The sequence below is a fragment of the Cricetulus griseus genome, chromosome 6, assembly GCF_003668045.3.
Source record: "Cricetulus griseus strain 17A/GY chromosome 6, alternate assembly CriGri-PICRH-1.0, whole genome shotgun sequence".
NCBI lineage: Eukaryota > Metazoa > Chordata > Mammalia > Rodentia > Cricetidae > Cricetulus > Cricetulus griseus.
The window spans coordinates 107,699,462-107,721,914 of NC_048599.1; the positions used below are offsets into that span (position 1 = coordinate 107,699,462).

Consider the following 22,453-nt stretch of genomic DNA (forward strand, 5'->3'; position numbering starts at 1 on the left):
CAATACCATTGACAAGTAGAGGCTCAAGCCTCCCAACCAAAAAAAGTTCAGGGCCAGATGGATTCAGTGCAGAATTCTACCAGAAAATCAAAGAAGAGGTAATACCAATACTCCTCAAATTGTTCCACACAATAGAAGCAAATGGGTCATTGCCAAATTTTTATGAGGCTATAATTACCTTGATATGCAATCCACACAAAGACACAACTAAGAAAGAGAACTACAGACCAATCTCCCTCTGGACCATCGATGAATAAATAATAAAATACTGGCAAATATAATCCAAGAACACATCTGAAAAATAATCTACCATGATCAAGTAGGCTTCATTCAGAGATACAATGATGGTTAAAGTATGAAAATCTGTCAATGTAATCCACCATATAAACAAATTGAAAAAGAAAAACCAAATGATCTTACTAGATGCTGAAAAAACCTATGAAAAAAATCCAACCACCTCATGATAAAGGTCTTGGAGAGATCAGGGATAACAGGAACATACCTAACCATAATAAAGGCAATGTACAGCATGCCAACAGCCAATATCAAACTAAATGAAGAGAAAATCAATGTGATTCCTCTAAAATCAAGAATAGACAAGGTTGTCCATTCTCTGCATATATCTTCAATATTGTACTTGAAGTTCTAGCTAGAGCAATAAGACAACAAAAGGAGATAAAGGGGATACAAATTGGCAATGAAGCCAAACTTTCACTATTTGCAAATGATATGATAGTTTTACCAAAAATTCTTACAGTGAACTCCTACAGCTGATAAATACCATCAGTAACTTGACAGATTAACTAAAAAAAATCAGTATCCCTCTTATACATAGGGTTATATAAATGGGTAGAGAAAAAAGAACAACAAAGAAACATCACCCTTCACAATAGCAACAAACAACATAACATAACTTGGGGTAATACTAATCAAAAATGTGAAAGACCTGTATGAAAAGAAATTTAAGTCTTTAAAGAAATAAATTAAGGAGGATACCAGAAAGTGGAAAGATCTCCCATGCTCTGGGATAGGTAGGACCAACATAGTAAAAATGACAATCTTACCAAAAGCAATTTACAGATTCAATGTAATCCCTATCAAAATCCTAGCATAATTCTTCACAGACCTTGAAAGAACAATACTCAACTTTATATGGAAAAACAAAAAACCCAGGATAGGCAAAACAAACTTATGTGATAAAGAAACTACCAGAAGCATCACCATTCCTGACTTTAAGCTCTACTATAGAGCTATAGTAATAAAGCCACCTTGGTATTGGTGTAAATACAGACAGGTAGACCAATGGAATTGAATTGGAGAGCCTGGTAGTAATCCACACATCTATGAACACCTGATTTTTGACAAGGAGGCTAAAGTTATACAATGAAAAAAGAAAGTATCTTCAACAAATGGTGATAGCAAAACTGGATGCTGACATGTAGAAAACTGCAGATAGATCCATATCTATAGCTATGAACAAAACTTAAGTCCAAATAGATCAAAAACAAAAACAAATTCAAGTAAGCTCTAGCTCTTAGAAAAGCAAGTGGGAAGTAGTATTGAATGAAATGGCCCAGGAGACCACTTCCTGAACATAACACCAGTAGCATAGACACTGAGATTGACAATTAATAAATGGGACCTTCTGAAACTGAAACTTCTGTATGACAAAGGACACAGTTAACAAGACAATACGGCATCCCACAGAATGGGAAAATATCTTCACACATCTGATAGAGGGCTAATCCCCAAAATATACAAAGAACTCATGAAGCTTGTCACCAAAACACCAAATAATACAATTAAAAATGGCATACAGATCTAAATAGAGAATTCTCAACAGAACAATCTCAAATGGCCAAAAGGCACTTAAAAAATTGCTCAGTATCCTTAGCCATCAGGGTAATGCAAATCAAAACAACTCTGAGATACCATCTTACACCTGTGAGAATGGCTAAAGTCAAAAACACCAATGACAGTTTTTGCTGGAGAAGATGTGGAGAAAGGGGAACACTCTTCCATTGTTGGTGAGAGTGCAAATTTGTACAGCCACATTGGAAATCAGTATGGTGGTTTCCAAAGAAAATGGGAATCAGTCCACTTCAAGAACTAGCAATTCCACTCTTAGAGAATGCACATTCATGCCACAAGAACATCAGATATTCTATGTTCATGGAAGCATTATTTATGATAGCTAGAACCTGGAAGCAACCTAGATTCCCTTCAACTGAAGAATAGATAAAGACAATGTGGTACATTTACACAATAGAGTACTACTCAGCAGGAAGAAATGAAATCTTGAAATTTGCAGGCAAATGGATGGAAGTAGAAGAAAACCTTCCTGAGTGAGGTAACCTAGACACAGAAAGAAAAACATGATATGCAGTCTCTCATAAGTGGATATTAGACATAAAGCAAGGGATAACCAGGCTACAATCCACAAACCCAGAGAAACTAGGAAACAAGGAGGAACCTAAGAGATACATATATGGTTACCCCTGAATAAGAGAAAAGGGCCAAGACCTACTGAGTAAATTGGGAGCATGGAGGAGGAAGATATGAGAAAGAGGAGTGGAGAAGGGGAGGGAGGAGGAGAACATGAGGGATCAGGAAAATCGAATTGGGGGAAGAACAGAGAAAGACAGCAAGGAAAGAGATGTCTTAATAGAGGAAATCATTATGGGCTTAACAAGAAATCTGGCATGAGGAAAATCTCCAGGGAATGACAAGGATGACCCCTAACAAAGAATCTAAGCAATAATTGAGAGGCTACCTTAAATAACTTTCCCCTATAATGAGATTCATGAGTACCTTAAATGACATCCTAGAGCCTTCATCCAGTAGCTGCTGGAAATAGAGCAGAGATTCACAGCTAAGCACTGAGCTGAACTCCTGGAATCCAGTTTTAGAGAGGGAGGAGTAATGAGTAAAGTGGTCAAACCATGCTGGGGAAACCCACAGAAACAGCTGACTTGAGCAAGTGGGAGCTCATAGACCCCAGACAGACATCTGGGAAACCAGCATAACATGCCTGAATGTGGGTGTCAATTGGAGGGCTTGGACAGTCTATGGGGTCTCAGACAGTGAAACAAGTATTTATCCCTAGTGCATGAATGGACTTTGGGAGCCCATTCCCTATGGAGGGATACTTTCTCAGCCTACATACAGAGGCGAAGGCCTACATCCTGCCCCCCAATATGTGACAGACTTTGGTGATCCTCCATGGTAGGATTCACCCTCCCTGAGGAGTAGATACGGCCTGGGAGGGATGAGGGAATGGGAGGGAGAAGGAAATGGGATTGGTATATAATAAGATTGTTTTTTACCAGTAGCACAAACTATGATATTAGCAATTGATAAATGGGACCTCCTAAAACAGAGAAGCTTCTGTAAAGCAAAGAATATGTTCAGCAAGATAAAACAGCTCCCTATAGAATGGGAAAAGATCTTTACCAACACCACATCTGACAGAAAGCTGATCTTCAAAATAAACAAAAAACTCAGGAAACTAGAAATCAAGGTACCAAATAATCCAATTTTAAAAATGGGGTACAGATCTAAATAGAGAATTCTCAACAGAACAATCTCAAATGGCAGAAAGGCACTTAATGAAAAGCTCAACATCCTTAGTCATCAGGGAAATGCAAATCAAAACAACTCTGAGATACCATCTTATACTTGTCAGAATGGATAAGATTAAAAAAAAAAGCAATGACGGTTTATCCTGGAGAGGATGTGGAGAAAGGGAACACTCCTCCATTGATGGTGGGAATGCAAACTTGTACAGCCTTTTTGGAAATCATTATGGAAGTTTTTCAGAAAATTAGGGATCAACCTAATTAAAGACCCTGCAATACCACTGTTCATAGGAACATTATTTGTAAAAGTCAGGTCTTAGAAACAGCCAAGATTCTCCTCAGCTGAAGAATGGATAAAGAAAATATGCACAATGGCGTTCTACTCAGCAGTAAGAAACAATGACATCCTAATATTCACAGGCAAATGGACAGAACTAGAAAAAAAAATCCTAAATGAGGTAACCCAAAACCAGAAAGACAAATATAGTATTATTCACTTATAAGGGGATACCAGACATAAAGCAAAGGATACCCAGCCTACAATCCATAACCCCAGAGAAGCTTGAACCCTTTTCCAGAAACAGATGGAAGCAGATGCAGAAATCCACAACTAACCAATGGGCCAAACCCTGGAATACAATCAAAGTGAGGGAGCAGCAATATGATGATCAAAGGAGTCAAGACCATGATGGAGAAACCCACAGAATCAGTTGATCTGAGCTATTGAGAGATCACTGACTCAGGTCTGACAAATGGGGAACCGGCTAAAACTGAACTAGAACTAGACTCCCTTAATATAGTGTGGCTGGGAGAATATATGAGGCCACTGGCAGTAGGTCTAAGATCTAATACTAATGCACAAACTGACTTAGTGGAGCCCATTCTATATGGAGAGATACCTTGTCCAGCCTAGACAGGTGTGGGGGTGGAGAGGTGCCTCAACTAGATGACAGGACAGTCTTAGTAGACTTCTTAGGAAAGGCCTTACCCTCTTTGTCGAGCAGATGGGAGGAGAGGGAGAATAGGGGTAGTGGGAGGAAAGGAAGGAGGACGAACTGGGATTGGAATGTAAAAAGCATAAATTAATAAAAAATAAGATTGTTTTTAATTTAAATAAAATTAATTTTAAAAAGAAGTAGAGACTCTGTAGCTGTAACATTCCAATAATTGGGGTAAGCACTGGCTCCTACAAATTCCATTTGAAAGAATGAATAAAGTAAGTAATGAATAAAATGAAAAGCAACGTTTCAAGGTATTTTTTCAAACTCAGTTTTTCTAAAGCCTATTTGTCCCATCTACTGCATCCTCCATATTATTAACATTTTAAACCCCTGGAAGCCACCACGATCACTTCATTTATCCTCCATCCTTCCCCCCTTTAGATGGTAGAGTAACTGACACTGAGTGAATGTTCATACAAATGGCATTATTTCACCAGGAGAATGGAGTTTCCATAAAAGACTCAGGCCAATTATTTGCACAGTGCAGGGGGAGATGAGATTCCCTTTATAATGAGGTAACAGAACGTGCTGCTGTGTTCCCAGGAGGAGGGAGGTGACAGCCCCTCTATGCTCCAGCAGGATAACTCAGATACCTCACAAAGCTGAAAGCAAAATTATGAAGGGACCATGACCAAGACTTTACAGTCATGCCTTGGCAGGCAGTTAGCAATTACCATCAACTTCACTTGAGGACAGAAAGGCTGAAAATTATCATGCATGACTATAGAGCAAAGCGATTGATGCCAGTAGATCATGGAAGTCTGTCTAATCCTATTTTATGAGCATACCTTGTATCCCAGGGAAAGATTACATGCTGGTTTAGTCAAGATCTAATATCCTAAAGATACCTTTACAAACTTAGTTAATAAAGCTTTACACTTATAATTAAATAAAATTCTGTGCCATTCACAAAATATGATTACTGCTATAAAAATATCAAAGGTTCATATCCAAGGGACATTAAGCACACAGATTATAAAACATGGTAAATGTATTTTTTCACTACAGAGGGAAATAACTAGTTCATTAAAACCAAGTTTTAATCAATTTGTAGAATACCAAATTAATAAGCTAATGAATTTATTCATTCCTTTGGATTTTTGTTACACTAGTTTAGTTTAATATTTTAACACACCCTTAAATTAAATCATACTAGTTAATGCATTTTAAAATTCTAATGCATCATCTAGATGCACAAATATACTATTTTCAATATAGTTTATGACTAGGAAACATATTAATTAGGTTTTGGGCTTCTTGTAAATTGGCTGTTTGGCTCTCTAATTAATGTTTTTACATTTAACTGTAACTTCTTTAGAGCACTGCCTTCTTCAGAACATGTTCTTTTCATGTTCTCTTCTTTGACTGTATTGGCATCCCAAGAGAAGACCACATGAGCAGAAAGACCAAACTATCAGGAAAATCTAGAGTGTTAGGCAGGAAGTAAGCCTCAGGTGACAGAAAAAGAGAGGGAGAGAGAGAGAGAGAGAAGAGAGGCAGAGGGAGGAGGGGAAAACAATAGAGGGAGAGGGAGGAGAGAGAAAGAAGTTTCTGAAATAATGAATTTTGAGTCACCTATGTAACATGTTCATTTTTACAGACTAGAGTGACTCTGAGAAAACCAGGCACACTGCACACGCCTGTAGTTCCAGTATTTGGGAAATGGGGGTTAAAAGAATCAAGAGTTAAAAAGTCTCAGCTACCTAGTGAGTTCAAGGCCAGCATGGACTATATGAGATTTTGTTGTTCAAAAACAAATAAACAACCAGATACACAGACAAGCAAATAATGATTTTTGAGAGATATTTTGTTCCCAATTCTTGATCTATCTAATTAATAATCAGAACCAGCCCCCAGAGTGTCAAAAGAATTCTCTGTATAGGTCTAAATGGAAATGTTCTTTGATGCCAAAATTTCTACTGAGACTCCCAGACCCAGACCCATAGGTAAGATGTCTTTGATGCTAAGTTCTTATAGGTGTAGGATCAAGAAGTCTGAATGGCTAGCTAGATGACTTGTTTCAGGTGTAGAGGACTACAGAAACAGCAGACAGCAGACTCCTGGAAACTCACTACCACGGCTTCTGGGACTCAATACAATAGTCGTGGAGCAGATTATTCTCTAGAAGAAAGGGGAAAAATTGGTGGTTTGCATAGGATTATGAAATAGGTGACTCTCTTTTCCATCTTGAGAAATATAAGTCCTATTGCAGTTAGATTTGTGATTTATGGTTGGTATAGGAAGTACTTAAATGCAGTGAATATACTTTACAACTTGAGCAAAAGAGCTTTTCTTAGAATATAATTTTATGGGATTCGGTTTCTATTAAAAATAGTGTGGGGTCTTGCCATGTCTTATAGAGATACAAAATGTTGGGTATGGGTGACTGGTGACAAGCAGCTGTAATATGGTACAGCAAGAGAACCATGGATATTAACATTCATGAGCCTGGCACAAAGATATTCATACAAGAATAGAGAAAAAACAATAAATCATGAAACATGTACCTATAAACTCAAAATGGAATTGGATTTGGCACTTTACTATCTTCTAAGCCAAAGGCAATAGTAAATAAATGTGTAGACCAACAGTTGTTGACTAAGGTATTGTCAAAAACTGGGTTGTTCACATAATAACCACTCAGTCAACTGAAGTCTACATACAGCAACTCTTGCAGATTGGGCCACATGTGTATTACAGATATGAGCAGTGAGGCCACAGAGCACCATTTAGCAAAGACTTGGTCTTCTGATTCTGAGGCAGCACTAGGTTAATCTTTTTTTACTCCAGCCAGAGACCTAAAGGAAGAGCTATAGAAAACAAACAGGTTAAAGTGCTAGATTTTGCGGGGGAAACAGAGGATGATTTTTCATTAATTTTAATTTTTAACCAAGCAAGCCTATTACTGGCAAAGTTATATGGACCCTATTTATGTGATATCTCTGTTGGTTGTTCCAACTGCACAGACCATAATATGCCACCCAATAAGTAAAATGTGTCAAGAAGTAATTGTACACAGTACAGTAGTTTCAGTATTAGTAGAAATGGCAACCCAACACTTTCTATCCATTGTCTTTTCTTCTAATAATGTAGCTTTTCCTCTTCTGCCAGGTCCAATTCATACACTAAGTAAATCATCTTTTTCCTCATATTTCTTGCCACAATACCATGAACAAAGTGGTCTCCAAAAGCTGATGCTAGCCTATTCAATTGCTTCCACTTAAAAGCCTAACTCCATTGACAGCGGCATCCTGGAGACATGCAATGCCTGCACAAAAGGGGCTTTATTCTTTTTCCTTTCCTCTGAGTTCTGAGAGGTTTGACACATCACCTTTTTCATTTCTGAGATGAGGCTAAGCACTTTTCCTCAGAGGAATACCTGCTTACTATTCTAATTTTGAAAATGTGCACTCAGCAGTGTTTCTGACGATTCTAGAACAACATATGCCCAAAGCACATACAGATATGCTCATTTTAAGCTAATTTCTAATTATTTCTGGAGCTCCTAAGAAACTGTTGTTACCTAGAGCTAAACAAAGAACTGACAAGAATGTTAAGTTCTGAAGAAAACTTCTCATGTTCTTACACCTGCGTAAAGATTTGAAAAAATCATATTCTAAGTAAAGAATTAATATCCTCAGTAAAATGCCTAACATGTATGAACTGCTCTGTTAATCTGGGTCTTCCTGAACCCCATCCCCATCCTTTTCCTATCTCTCTTTATACCTCTCTCTCCTCCTCTTATTGTCTGACAATTAAGATGCCACAAAAAAACCCTTACTGGGTTCCAGAAACTTGATGCTAAACTACCACCACCCAGAACCTCTACTTGGCACATCATTGTAAATGAACCAGTTTGTGGTATTATGTTTAGCAATATAATATAGAACAGGATAAGTGTTGACTTAGGGATTATAATCCGAGTTGTCTGTCTTGGGCACCAGGGGCCTAACAGTTATTCCAGAATACTTTATTTTGGGTGCTATTATTTTCAGTTTAGGTCATAATAGTCATTGAAAATAGTGCTTACAATTAAAATACAATACAAGACACTCTTGGCCATAACCTTTTGTTTCAGTGGTGATCTTGGTCAGGGCAGAGCTGGTAGTATCAATTTATGACCTTGAAAAATGTTGTATGTGGCATAAATTAAAGGTAGTTTTAAAGTATGAGTAACTCTGCAATGTGCACATCCAACTGACAAAAAGTATATTTAGTATGCTTGAAAATTATTGCAGGTCACCTTTATAGAATTGAAAACACACAGATGTCAGATCTCATCTGTCACAAGCTGTCACAAATGTTTCCTTAGACCTAAAATCATCCAGAGATCTCCCCAAAGCCATGCAGTCTTTCAGAGTATGAATGTTTATATTTGCATTTTTGTGACAGAAGATGTATATGGAAAGTATGTGCCATCATCCAGTACATCTGAGATGGTGGCAGAGAGACAGACAGACACTTTAAGCTCTTGCTGAGGTTCAGGGCGGCAGAAGTTCCACAGCAAAACCATTTTCTGGGTGCTCCAACACACTGAGACCTTCCAAAATGTATGGACCCCCATCCGTTCCTTCTCAATGAAGCCACACAATGAATCAAGAAACAGCAAGAAACCAAGCAACTCCCAAAAGGAAGAAGCTTCTGGGACTCAGCAATTAGAGACCTCCTCAGTGGTGCACAAAGATGGAGGACATATAATGAAGAGAAAGTCGTTTAAATAGATGGAAGGCAAACGCCGGGCTTGAGGAGAGTGCAGAATGCTAGACTAGTGCTATGGGATCTGAAGGTCCTTTTGGAGGCTGGACATATTTTAGAACTAGGCTGTGGTGACATTAAATAACTCTTCAAGTGTATAAAGCTGTCACTGAGCTGTACTCATAAAGTGGGTGGATATTATGGCTTGTAAATGATATGTTAATGAAGCTTCTAAACAAGGAAAACAAAAGAACAAGATGGTGAAACCCCTAAGAACACGGGACAGAAACCGTAGACTGCCACGCAGACACCAACACCGGGACACAAATGTGAGTCTCTTTCCTATTCCATGTTCATTCCAGCAGCTGCTCCATAGTGTATTTTGAGGTTCTTGTTTGAGATTGAGTGAACCGAATTTTTAAGATGTTCTTCTCAGAGGCTGTTGGAAGTGAACGAATAAAACCTGTCCTCTATGACTGGAAAGATGCCTCAGCAGTTAAGAGCACTGGCTGCTTCAATGGAGGACCCAAATTGTTCTCAGAACCTACACTGCAGCCACAACCATCTGTAACTCCAACTACAGGACATCTGATGCTGTTTTCTGTCCTCTGTAGGCACTAGAACACAAGAAGCACATACACATACATGCAGGCAAAACAAACATACAAACAAAATAAATAAATCTAAAACATAAAAATTAAAATAAAAAAATGTGTTCCTTTAAATGGTATTTGCCTTTTAGCATGAAGGGTCAACTACATTTTCTAATACAGAATGCTGAAGACTCACTTCTAAAATGAAAAAAATTTAAAGGTTGATAGGATAAATCTGACATAAATAATAAAGAGGAGGCATTCTGAGTGGCTCAATATGCCTAGAGGGAGATAGATGTCAATCATTCCTACTAGAAGCTAAAATGGTTTTTTGAAAAGCAAAGTGTATGTGAGTGCTATGAAAAACTAGTATCTATCTATCTATCTATCTATCTATCTATCTATCTATCTATCTATCTTTAAAGAAAAAGCACACACTTTTTTTTTTTAAGTAACAGTCTAGGTACTAACAGGTAGCCTAGGCTGGCCACTTGCATAATAGATTAGGCTGGCCTCAAACGTGTCGTCTTTCTGTTCTAATTTCTTGGATGCTGGGATTACAGGCATGCTCTACCATCCAGCCCCAACCATATTCTTCTACAAAGATGAATTTGTCCCACCACTAATCACTCTTCTCCCAGGGACTGAGGCTGCCTCTCATATTTTTCCTTGGCTGCTTCCCTGGGCAGCAGTGATGCTGCTCTTAAATAGTACTATATAGCCTGAGTAGTCCCACATATGAGATGAGACATCATCCTGATTAATGCCTCTGACATCAATGAATGTTCCTATACCTTACTTCCCCTGTTTTGGTTGAAGGTAACTCATAGCCTCATGGATTTGAACACTTTATCCTTAGCAGGTGGTGCTGTTTAGGGAGAGTATGAAATCTTTGGTGTGTTGTCTACTATCAGGCAAAGGCTGCAGATGGTGATGGAGGGCACTTGGTTGCTAGTATTTAATTCTGGTCAGTTCTGAACTGTCTGCTTCCTGATCTTCCCCAATGTGGGGAGTAGCAATCTGCTGGCACAGGCCAGGCCTCTCTGCTTTCCTTCTCCACATTAGGAGACTAAATCCCCTGAAACAGTGAAGCAAGATAAATTCCAAAATTTTTATGATCTTTCTCTCAGATGTTCTGTCACAGGAAAAATAACTAAGCATTTTCTTTCCAGCAGGTATAAAGCAAGTGTAAGGAATTTCTAATTTTACATAGAGCTCTGTTTTCAAGCCTGGTTTACTCCAATTGCTGATTCTAAGACAAACTGTTACCAAATAGCCAATTACCGTGAAACTCTCACTTCAATACATTAGGAAGGAGAGGGGCAGATTGGACTTAATTATTACAACTAATGAAAACATTGCTAACAGTGACACTAAATTTTGTCAGAAGTCCAAAACAAATGTTCTTTCTTTTCACCCAAATTAAATTGGTTTTCAAATTAAAATTAGTTACTGCATGTCATCAAATTAAATATATTTGGCCAAAGGAGGACTGAACAGGAAGATAGATCTAAAATACTTCCAATATGCCAAAGGATTGCAAATGTTATCTGAGCCAACAATATCTTATGTAAGGATGGAATTAACTACCCATCTATTGGCATGCATGTTGTCCTTCATCACTTGATAAAAAAGTACACATCTTTAAGATGCATTTAGCTTGTTTAAAAAGTCTAAGTGGATATCTAAGACACTTTTCCTTTTCTATTCTAGAATCAAATTTGACATTTATCTCAGATTTCTAATCAAGATTTAAACTAAAGCCTTTTTTTTCTTTGAAAAGAAGAGGTGACTTGTTTTATTTTCTCATAGGATTCTATATGCAAGAGGTATTCAATAAATGGTGCTTATTAGTCTAATTTTACCCATAATTGCTTTATATTATAAAGTGCATTGTAGCAACTTTGGTTTCTTTATCCTTAGGGAATTTTCAGATATTGTTACACTATCTAAAGAGAGATAATGGAACTGAAGCTTAGACAGGTAACTACAGGTCTGGATCTGGATATTTGCTGTGCTGATCTTGTTGTTTTCACGTACTTCTGTGTTTCTCAGTCGTAAAACATGTCTGTATCTTATAGTAACTCTCAAGAAGCATCATAGCCCCATGTTTCCTTTATTTTGGTTTCCACAGGATGTATTCCTCATTGATAAACATATGCTGAGAATTTCTATGTAGGCAAGTAAGGTGCAGGTACTTGAGCTGGGCAGTACATTCTGGTCACAGCAATTTGCTTAATGACAAATGTGTGTCTTCCATTCAGAGGCAGGATGCTGAAGGCTGTCATTTATCTATTTATTTATTTATTTATTTATTTAGTTAGTTAGTTATTCTCTCTCTTTAAATGTATGTATGGTGTGTGTGTGTGTGTGTGTGTGTGTGTGTGTGTGTGTGTGTGTGTGTGTGTGTGTCTGAACCCTGGGAAAAGCATTCTCAGTCAATTTGAATGACAGACAACAGAGTGAATTAAGATGGAACAAGACTTAATGATAAGAAATGTAATTAAAGTGGTACTTCAAAGAAACAAACTGTTATGTCGTTTATTCGATGGTCTAGGCATTGACTTGCTTTAAATTTTTCTTTTTAATTTTAACTGTGTGTGTGTGTGTGTGTGTGTGTGTGTGTGTGTGTGTGTGTGTGTGTGTGTTTGTGTAGGTTTTTTCATGCCTGTGAGCAAACAGCATCTGCAGAAGCCAAAAGAGGGTGATGGATCCCTAGAAGCACAAAAGTAAGTGACTGTGATTCGTGATGCAACTCTAAGAGTGGTATACACTCTTCATCACTGAGTTACCTCACTTCAATCCCTAGGCATTGCTTTAATCCTTATGAATGTAAACTTGTTTATGTAAATAAATCCAGGAGCTAGATTCCACTAGAATCTTAAATCACAGAGAAGTTAATGGACCTGCCAAGTGTCACCCAGATAACTAAAAGGAGTAGACACTTGAACTTCTGCTCTGAGTCTAATAACTGTGTCCCTGACTATTACAAGAGGCCACACTATGCCAATCTTCCAGCTATTAATATAACATCTGTTTTGCAAACTTTCCCCCAAATGTAATGATTAGAGAATTTTACAAGTCAGCTCTGATATACAACAGGAGCCTAAACCAACTGCTCATTTGTGAATGAGATTTAGGTGGATCATGGATTTATTTTATGCTTCCAAATGTGAGTACAAATTCACAATCACGTAGCTATTGAATATCATATTTATAACCAAATGAAATGAAAACATGGAGTCATCTGCTTGAAAGCTATTGCAAATTTCAGAATAGAAAGTACAGTGTTAAACTAAGCATAGGGCCTCCTAAGCAAGGTGGGAAGGCCTTATGCAACTGCAAAAAATGTGTATACCACAGAAGGAGGATCTAGGCCCAGGCCATTCAATGGGTGAGTATCAAGGACTGAACTGAACTCTGATTTATGAATCTAAAAAACTTATGGTCTTAGAGAACACAGTTTTCCTAAGAGTGATGTGTCTAAAGACAAATTCTTGCTTCTGTAAGGAATTGATTGCTTAATTTATTAACCTAGCTACATTTTCTATTTTTTTATGAATTTTAGTTAACTGCCCCATCTACACTTTACACACTTAGTTTCCTATATTCCAACAGTCATATATAAGATCACAGACATACCATGTCTTACTTTCTTGCTCACATTATATGGCCTTAGGCATCATTGGAGTTACTGAACTAAGCATATTTAGCTAACTATAGTATATGTTTCCATCCTCTAGGCAGAGTTAGAAAATAACTATTATTCAGGTAATAGACTTTTAATTATTCCACCTGATTGCCTTAACAATTACTTGCCACATGTAACACCTGACTGTTTTATATCCATAAAATTTATTTAGCTCTGCATTTACTCTGGGTTTTTAAAAATAAAACACACCCACTTATTTCCTATTGCAAAATTTCACATCCCAGATACTCCCTTCCTCATGGAAAACACAGGCACAAAGTACAGCTGTTTACACTGAAGTTGTGCTTTTTCTGAGTGCCAAACTCTGTATGATGGGTTTTATTTCTTGGATTTTCTCATTTAAAAGCCATTATATCTCAAGAAAATAGTTGATGATATATGAAACTGAAGTAGTGGAATAGGAAAGTTATATGTAACAGAAGTCATATTATGTGGTTTTATGTAACATCTGGGTTCTATTGCTCGATGTTTCATGATTTAAAAGAAAACAAAATAAAACTCCCCACAACAAATGCTGAATAAAGCTTCATATTTCAACTATGCAAACAACCAACAGATAGTTGATCATGAATCACAACCTAGAAGCAAAAGCTCAATGCAAACATTGCTCTCAGCATTTCTATTTACTTGTTGACTAAATTATACTATTTAACTTTCATTTATGTATGGAGACAGAAGACACTGAAAGAGAACATTCCAATAGAGCTCACATGGCAAAATATTCCAGCTGAGTAAACCAACACATCAATATGCTTAAATGATTTTCTAAATGATCATTTGTAAATGAACAATGAAAAAACTCTACCACTATAAAAGGAGTGTTTCTACATCAGTGAGAGCAAATTTGCCTCTAAATGATTTAATCATCACCCACAGTAGCATTACCTGTTCATATCTGCTCTGGTGTTGGTATTGACACTCAGAAATTGCTTTACAGGTTGAAGTCACTTCATCCTTTTCAAATTGTTTCTTCATCTTGGCTAAACCACCAGGCACTGTGAACACTTCTGATTCTTCCATGACCTATGGTGATTTAGAAGACAATTCAGCATTTCATCTGTGTAGATGGTATGCTCAGACTACTTTTGCATTATAGTTGACAATTATTGATGGGTGGAGCACAAAAGGAGATATTAATATAAAATGATTGTGATAGCCTTTCATTGAAACTAAACTGTCCAGCTTTGCCATTTATTAGAGTTTTATATAATACATCTTTAAAACACTGAATAATATTACCCTCTTCCAGGTAAATTTTGATGTCTATATTAGATTGAGTACTGTGTTCCCCTAATAATGATGACTTGTGTGTATGAGCATAATGAAATCAATTGTAACTCAAAGTAAAGCTGTCATTAAAATCTCAAACACCTTTACAGGCAACAGACACATTATCAAGAATAATTATTCAAATCTTCTTTAGTAACACCAAGTTTTATTTCAATTATTTTGGGTGAACAAAATAAATTACCTTATGTAAAATGACTTAAAACTATCAGTGAAAACAACAGGCTCCAGAGTTAACAGTGTGAGGTAAGTTTTGGACACATTATATTTCCATCAGTTCATGCCTCTGGGTATTCTGTGACCTATGGCTATCAATTATCTACATTTTAATGGAAAGAAGATGAACCATAGAGATGTGAAACAGCTATGTTCTGAAATACAGGACATTAAGTGAAGGCATCAAATCTGAATCACTCCTGTCTGTCATAGCTTCAATGACTAGACAGGGAAACAGATATTCCTCACCAGAGCTGGTGTGTCTCAATTCGGCCTTGAGCACTGGCATGTCAGAACCAAGTAGCATGAATGGGAAGTTTGACTATAAGGGCACATTTTTAGATGAGAAAACTGATCTCTGTACATAGCTTGGGAAACAGCTTGCAGGGTACCAAGGAGCCCTGTCAGATTATACAACTCACAGGGAAGTACAAAAGAACCTAGGGCTTTCATTTTGATGATTCAACAATCCCATAGCCCACAAGGCACTCAAGTCCAGATGGGATGCCAAGTGACAAGCAACCTGACCCCTTGTCAGCCCTTTGCCTGGGAATCTTCTAGCTCTACATGTGATTGGGTGGAGATTCAGTGACATTTCACACTGTAGCAGGACTCCTGACATCTGGTCCGGTGCTGACAGAAATAGCCCTGGGAGCCTAGACTGTATTAGTCATGGAATCACAGGAGTCCTGACAGTTAGGTTCATATCTTGGGGTTTCTTGAAAGGCTGTGAGAAATACATCTGTCTCAGGAGCTGGTACAGAAGTGCTAGAGTCTGAACTCATGCAGAGTTATATGAATTCCTGCTGAACAATGGAGTGTTTGTATTATCCTAGCAATCTTTCTCTGGCTTCATGCTTTCTCAGTCATTTCAGAATTGCACAAAGGGAAGAGAAATGGTTGTGTTCTTCAATGTATTCCATATACACACTGCAATTCTTCAAAATGGTAAATGTAATTCCTTATCAATTATAGCATTTGGTATATGCTAAGCTCACAAAAAATTTGATACCCATTTTGAATTTTAAGAGAGTAAAGAAACAGAAATGTAAAAGAAGGACACAATAGTTCCTTTAATTCCATCTAACAGTATTTTGAATATGTGGTCTCCTTGAATAGACCATATTGCAAATAAAATATCTTTTAGGTTATAGAAATTAAGTGATTATTGTCAAAGATCTCATTATGTATAAAAACTATAAGCAATGCACAATCATATGCAAATTAATTTTTTAAGCCTCAGGATACTCTTCAAAGAAGTATCAATTCTCAGCTTGCCTGTGCAACTCACCACTTACCTATCATGTTGATTAAAATACAACTATACCCATCCTTTTCTTTGATATCTACTTTGGGAGCAGGCACATTACACATACACAAGCACATAGAATGGCTGATTTTTTATCACCTTCTGATCACTACTCTCCCTGCCATGGTTGGTGCCACTGTGACCCACTATAACTGTCAAACTGACTCAGGTCTCTCCAAAAGAGAATGATAATGATGCTAAGACTGCTTTGAACTAGTCTTGTAGAGGAAGGACTACCCATGTGAGATGGCAGGATTTGCTGTTTGTGGCCATTTCTGGAATGTTGCCTACTCATAGGATCACCTCAGTGGTCTCGTTTTGTTTAGTGCCATTCTCTGAATGCTTTAACTACTGTGTATTACTTTTAATGACCTCATAACTGAGGCTTGGGCTTGGGAATAAGATCTGCAATCTAATGAGTACGTCAATAATAATGAGTTTGTCTAAATGCTCAATACTTCAACCTGGGTAAATATATTACACACTCGCCATTTTAAGATGCAAATTGTAATCAATGACAAAGAATGGATCTGGGGTACTAGGATTAAAGAGAAGCATCGCAATTTGGGAAGTTGGACAAATCCTAGCTCTGATAAAAATCTTGAGCTAAAGTTCCTGAAGCTACTTTTTTATAAAATGGACAGAGCAATATGTCTTTTTACAGATTTATGGTGTGTGCTAAAATAAGATAAAGAGTGAAGCTACACTGTAGAATCTAGCATTTAATTTGTAGCTCTGCACACATTGCTTCATTCTTTCTTATAGGGCTGTCTGCAGATTGCTGCTATTACATGGACATGGTGTGTATATAGAGTCGCCCTTTCTAGCTGACAGTTAGTACAGTGGGAATTGTTGATTACTGTTAGCTGTTGAACCATACTGGACTTGGTTTGGGTTGGATCTATGGCTTCTAGATTTTCCAATTGCAATGTTTGTGTCAGCTGTGTAGACCTTCACAAGTTGCCTAATTCGGCTAAGTATGAAGCAGTTGAGGTTACTGACAAGACCTTTATTTTACTTTTATTCTATTTACTGGGATTTTTTGAGATTATAAATGTTCTCCTTCATTGAAATATTTTCTTGGTCATGATATTTAAGACACATTTGAAGTTTGAAGCCCAAAACACTGTCTTGTATGAAAACAGAACATTAAATATAGTTAGACGAGCATTGGTGTCATGGATCTAGGAATTTAACTTAGTAATTGTACAATCCTTTACACAGAATTTTTGCTAAATTTTCACCCTAAACATGGGCGGAAATAAAAATAATCATTGTAGTCTTTTATGCAGAAAATTTCCATATCCATCTTAATTTTTTGTTAGTTATTGAACAGAATCATTTAATTTATCTGTGTCCATTTTAGTGAGGCATTCAATAGTCTCCAGGTACAATACAGCATAAACCATGGACAGTTAATAAGCTCAATAGCTTATTGACCCAATAGCTGCTCAGTTTTCACTACCCATGAATTGGGGCAGAACTCCTTTTGCTTACAGTGAGATCTGACTCACATTTTGCAGGTAGGCCTGAGTGGTTCCATCTCATTTCTGATCACTATGATAAGAGCATTGAGTGTAGAGGAACTATAAGGAGTGATTCTGGCTCAAAGAACAATGCTTTGAAAACTAACAAAACAGCCAAATGGTTGAAATAGAACTCCTTTTACTAAATCCTTGATGAAAATATTTTTCATTTTCATCAGAAAATGAAATAAGAAATGAGTTAGTTTCCCATTACAAAAGAGTGTTTTTTTTCTTGTTTTTTAAAGTCAAATAATTTTTTGTAGCATTTTATAGTTTGCCCATTTGAAGGTACAAAAATCCACAATGAACACTAGCAAACACAGCACCGAATATGAATACACTAGGGAATGTTGGTATTCCTAGCAGCTAGACAATGGAGAGGACAGAATAAACATAGCAGAGGTCAATAAATCACAAAATGTTAAGGCTAGAGAAAGATTAGTCAATGACCAAACAGTTAACATCCTCTATAGGACTATTTTTAATTATTAGAATTTTTTGTATTGAAAATCAGCTGTGTGCCCATTTTTAGCATTTGCTTTTTCAGCATGTTAGAAGTATAAATCATACCCTGATCCAAATCTGTTTTATTACATATTATCCAATTGTGGGAAAAGATCTAAGTCTTCCTGAGTAAAACCATTGTTTACTAAATATTACATATTTAATGAGGCATTTTCTCATCTTAGGAACTACCAAATAGCTTACAAATTTTTTTCTAGGATTTTATATATTTCGATGTTGATTGTTTCCCTATTAATTCAAAACTACTGGTGACATTCTTAAAATACTCCAGCAGGGGGTGCTCACTAGGAAGACTAACAGGAAGCAATGTTGAGCTGATACTGTTTGTTTTGGAAATGATCTAGTTACTCATGTCAATTCTGCACACGCATTCTAAATCTATGCACTATCTAAAATGTACTTTAATGACTATGTAGAAACTTAAATGTCATCTGCAATTGCAGGACTGTTAATGAGTTTGGCACAGTCAGCCTTGTCTCTAAATAATTTGTAAATGTTGAGTAGCTATTTTTAAATCCTACCTTTGGGAACCTCTCTCTCTCTTCCTGTCTCACTCACTGTCTCGCTCTCTCATACACACTCATGGCTAATTTGGGGATTATAATTATAAAAGAATGTTCTTATAGTTCATTAAGCTGAAGGGCACAGAATACAGAATACAACAAATTCTTTTGAACATCACTTTATTATGGGTTGGCTCTAAAATTGGTGGTCTTTCTGAATCTCAGAGTTTCCCATAATCATAATTGGTTTAGTAAAGTGCCTGCATTGATAATCTCTCTCATTTCTATGTTGATTAAGCCTTTCCTAATGGATTCAGTGCATACAGAGAAAAGCAAAAGAAATTACACTGCAAGAGAATTTAAATGAATGATACACAAGACGAAGGAGGGCAGCACATAAGCCCACATTATTAAAATACGAAATTAATTCTCAACCTTCCTGAGGAGAATAGCTATAGGTTAAGTGGTAATGATGACAATAATAACACATTTATGCAGTGCCTCCTGAATTCCACATAAATTATCTCCATTTGTCTTCTCCAAGACTCCTGTGTAGCAGATGAGAAATTCCATTCCTCAATGCAGAAAAATGAAGCTCAGGAAGGGGTCAAGAGAGTAGTTCAGGTTCATCCAACCATCAAACAGCACTTTTGCCCTTCATCAGAAGGTCTGAATTCGATTCACCTTTTTATTTATGTTTTTTATTCTTTTTCTCTTCTGTAAGAAGTAGCCTAACGGCTAGTACTAATCTTGTTTTTCAAAAGTATTAAGAGGTATGTACAGACAACATGCATATCACCTCATGCAAAGTTCTGCATAGTTGCTTACATTAGCTGAGAAACTGCGGGCGTCACCTCTGGAAATAGCTGCCTGGTACCTTGCCATCCGCTCCTTCAGGGATAGTGCCTCAATGAGCTCAGACTCGCCCTCACTCCCAGCACTACTGGCTTCTCCCAGCTTTGTAAGGTTGAAGGTCACTGAAAACAAATGTAGCATTTTCAGGTAGGTGTCAATTTGAAAAGAAAACAGCCTCAAGTTATGACTAACAGAGCTTCTAAAGTGTTTGGTCTCCTAACCCAGACTGAAAAATATCACAGAATTTTCAAGGTTTCTCTGTTAATTTCTTCTTCTCCAAGCTTCCTGGCAAAGTTGGAAAATGCCCATGCAGGAGGATATCCTCATAGAACCATTATTGCCCATCCCTTCTTTCTGAAGCTATTGTGATGAGAAATGATGATTTATTAATAGAGTCATAATCTGAATAATTAACATTCTTCAAGCATTATATGCTGCGTTTATGCTAAATATTGCATAAACATCTCATTGGCATCACTAACAACTTTGTGTGTAGATGCTCTTCCCAAAAGTTTAGATGAGCAAAAAAGAAGTACAGAGTAGCTAAAACAACAACACAAAGAACAGCAACACAGAACCTCCCCAGGATCACATAATTCCTAGGTGGCAGGTTTGAATACATTTGGAATAAATATTGAGCAAGTAAAAAAAAAAATGTTCCTTGCATCTTTCCTTATGCCTGAACAATGAAGGAGGTACATGTAGCTAAAACTGAGGATTACAGACTGTGGATTCTTTACTTTTATTTGCAAAGGCAGATACTAGATAAGAAAGATGAATAGTATGGTTAGAAACATCTTTGTCTGTCACCCATGTCAGAGAGTTTGGTATTTTCTTACTAAACCATCTACTAGGCACAGAAGAGTTCAGCTGCACCCCTGGTACCAAAGCAAAAGACTAATTACAAATTTACAGAATGATGATAACTGGAAACAGAAGGACCTCAGCAACTGTAAGGCAATCTAAACACATCCTTAGACATAAGACTGCATGTGCCTCAGTATTACTTTTTGTTAAAAGGTGCATGAGGACTCTTGTGGTTACTTGACTGTGCACTTTAGATAGCTCATGGTTGCCATAACTACTCTCTAAGCTGGATTTTCTTATTTAATCTAGTGCCTTTGTGATACCACTTGATAGTTTACTATTCACTCTAATATGAATGTGTGTGTGTGTGTGTGTGTGTGTGTGAGAGAGAGAGAGAGAGAGAGAGAGAGAGAGAGAGAGAGAGAGAGAGAGAGAGTATTCACCTCTTAAACATGCATTCTATACTTCCCACTCAAAGGACTTAAAGCTTCAGGGCAAAGAAGCTACAACTTTCTGGTGCATTTTATTATGTAGATGGTTTAATATAACTACTCTGAACCAAGCCCTAAATCACTGCAAGCAATAATATGTCAACCCATTTCCTACTTTCTTTCTTTCTCAACACTTAGCTTCCATATTAAAATGTCTTATGGTGTACTTCACTTTTAATTTCTTGGTGTCTTTCAGATTTATTACACAATGGTTGATAAGCACAACAATAATTAGAACAACTTGCATCTTAACTCCCTGTGACCTCTTGTTCAAGTATATATTTTTGTATGTCTTAATGGAAGTATTTTATCTAACATGTTTTTAAAATACAAACTGTGGATTATCAAGAAGTTGGATTCTATAAGCACTGTGATTGATGCTACCACACTAATAGATTCACAAAGATCAGTTATCTTGAAATTCAAATGTCATCCAAAATCTTATATAAGATTGCAACAAACATCTTTGACAAAATGATTGCCACAATCACCATAAATCCTTGACAAGCTAAAGAAGAGATATCCTAATTCTTCCCTGAGCATAATCCATCTTTACAGAAATGTTCTCTTATGTTCAATTGCACTGGTCTCTCTTCACTGTGAGTAAGAACCATATAGATTTTTATGGAATATGACTCACTAAACATTCTTCATATTATAAATATTATTTTGTATACTAGTTACAAATATCATCCCTTTGTGATTAATCTTAGCCTAACCTAACCCGTTTATTTTGCTAAAATTTATAGATAGTGTTTATGTAGGAAGTATTCTATTCTTTTATTTCACATTCTGGGAAAGTGTTCAAGGTTATTATTAAAGTAATCAGTGGCCTTAGTGTTCAAAACTTTGGATCTCATTGCCTCACAATCTTTGGCTGCATTCCTCCAACCTTGCTTTCCATCGCTCACAAGTAACTGCATATTTAGGGCATGGAGTAGTAGAAAAATAATAGTGAACCAACAGGAAACCATGATGCTTCCAAATCTTCTAAGTGAACACCTGCGAATTTTTTCATGGAGAGACAGAATGAAGCTCATTTCCTAATTGTTTGAGCCAGGTACAATGTACTCTGAATGTGGTGCTGGTCACATCTGATACAGTACTTCAGCCTTGACTAGACCCTTCTTTCTTTAGGGACAGGTGGGTGGGCTGCTGTACCTCACCATTCCCTGATCTAAAAACACATGGGGGTAACTGCGTTTGGAGAATAGCATAAATGAACTTAGAATATTTTTTCAATATAGAAGTCAATAAAAGAACAAATAAATATGTTTGTTGTCAAATAGTACCCATTGAAAAGTAGAAAATGATGAAAATGATTGTCATATGTAAAGCAATAGAATAAGGTAAAA

The 22,453-nt window shown here is 36.9% G+C and overlaps 1 protein-coding gene across 2 annotated transcripts in view; it reads right to left on the reverse strand.

The window, feature by feature from the left end:
• Xirp2 (xin actin binding repeat containing 2) overlaps nucleotides 1-19,914 on the reverse strand; it is a 52,962-nt gene extending 33,048 nt beyond the window's left edge. Inside the window, exons 1-2 of one of the 2 annotated variants that reach the window (XM_035446454.1) lie at nucleotides 19,774-19,914; nucleotides 14,465-14,602 (exon numbers count right to left, since the gene is read on the reverse strand). In XM_035446454.1, coding sequence (XP_035302345.1) covers nucleotides 14,465-14,602; nucleotides 19,774-19,830 — 195 coding nt within the window. In that variant the 5' untranslated portion in view covers nucleotides 19,831-19,914. The remainder of the gene's footprint in view (nucleotides 1-14,464; nucleotides 14,603-19,773) is intronic. The other variant, XM_035446453.1, reaches the window with a different exon arrangement.
• Nucleotides 19,915-22,453: the final 2,539 nt, after the last annotated feature.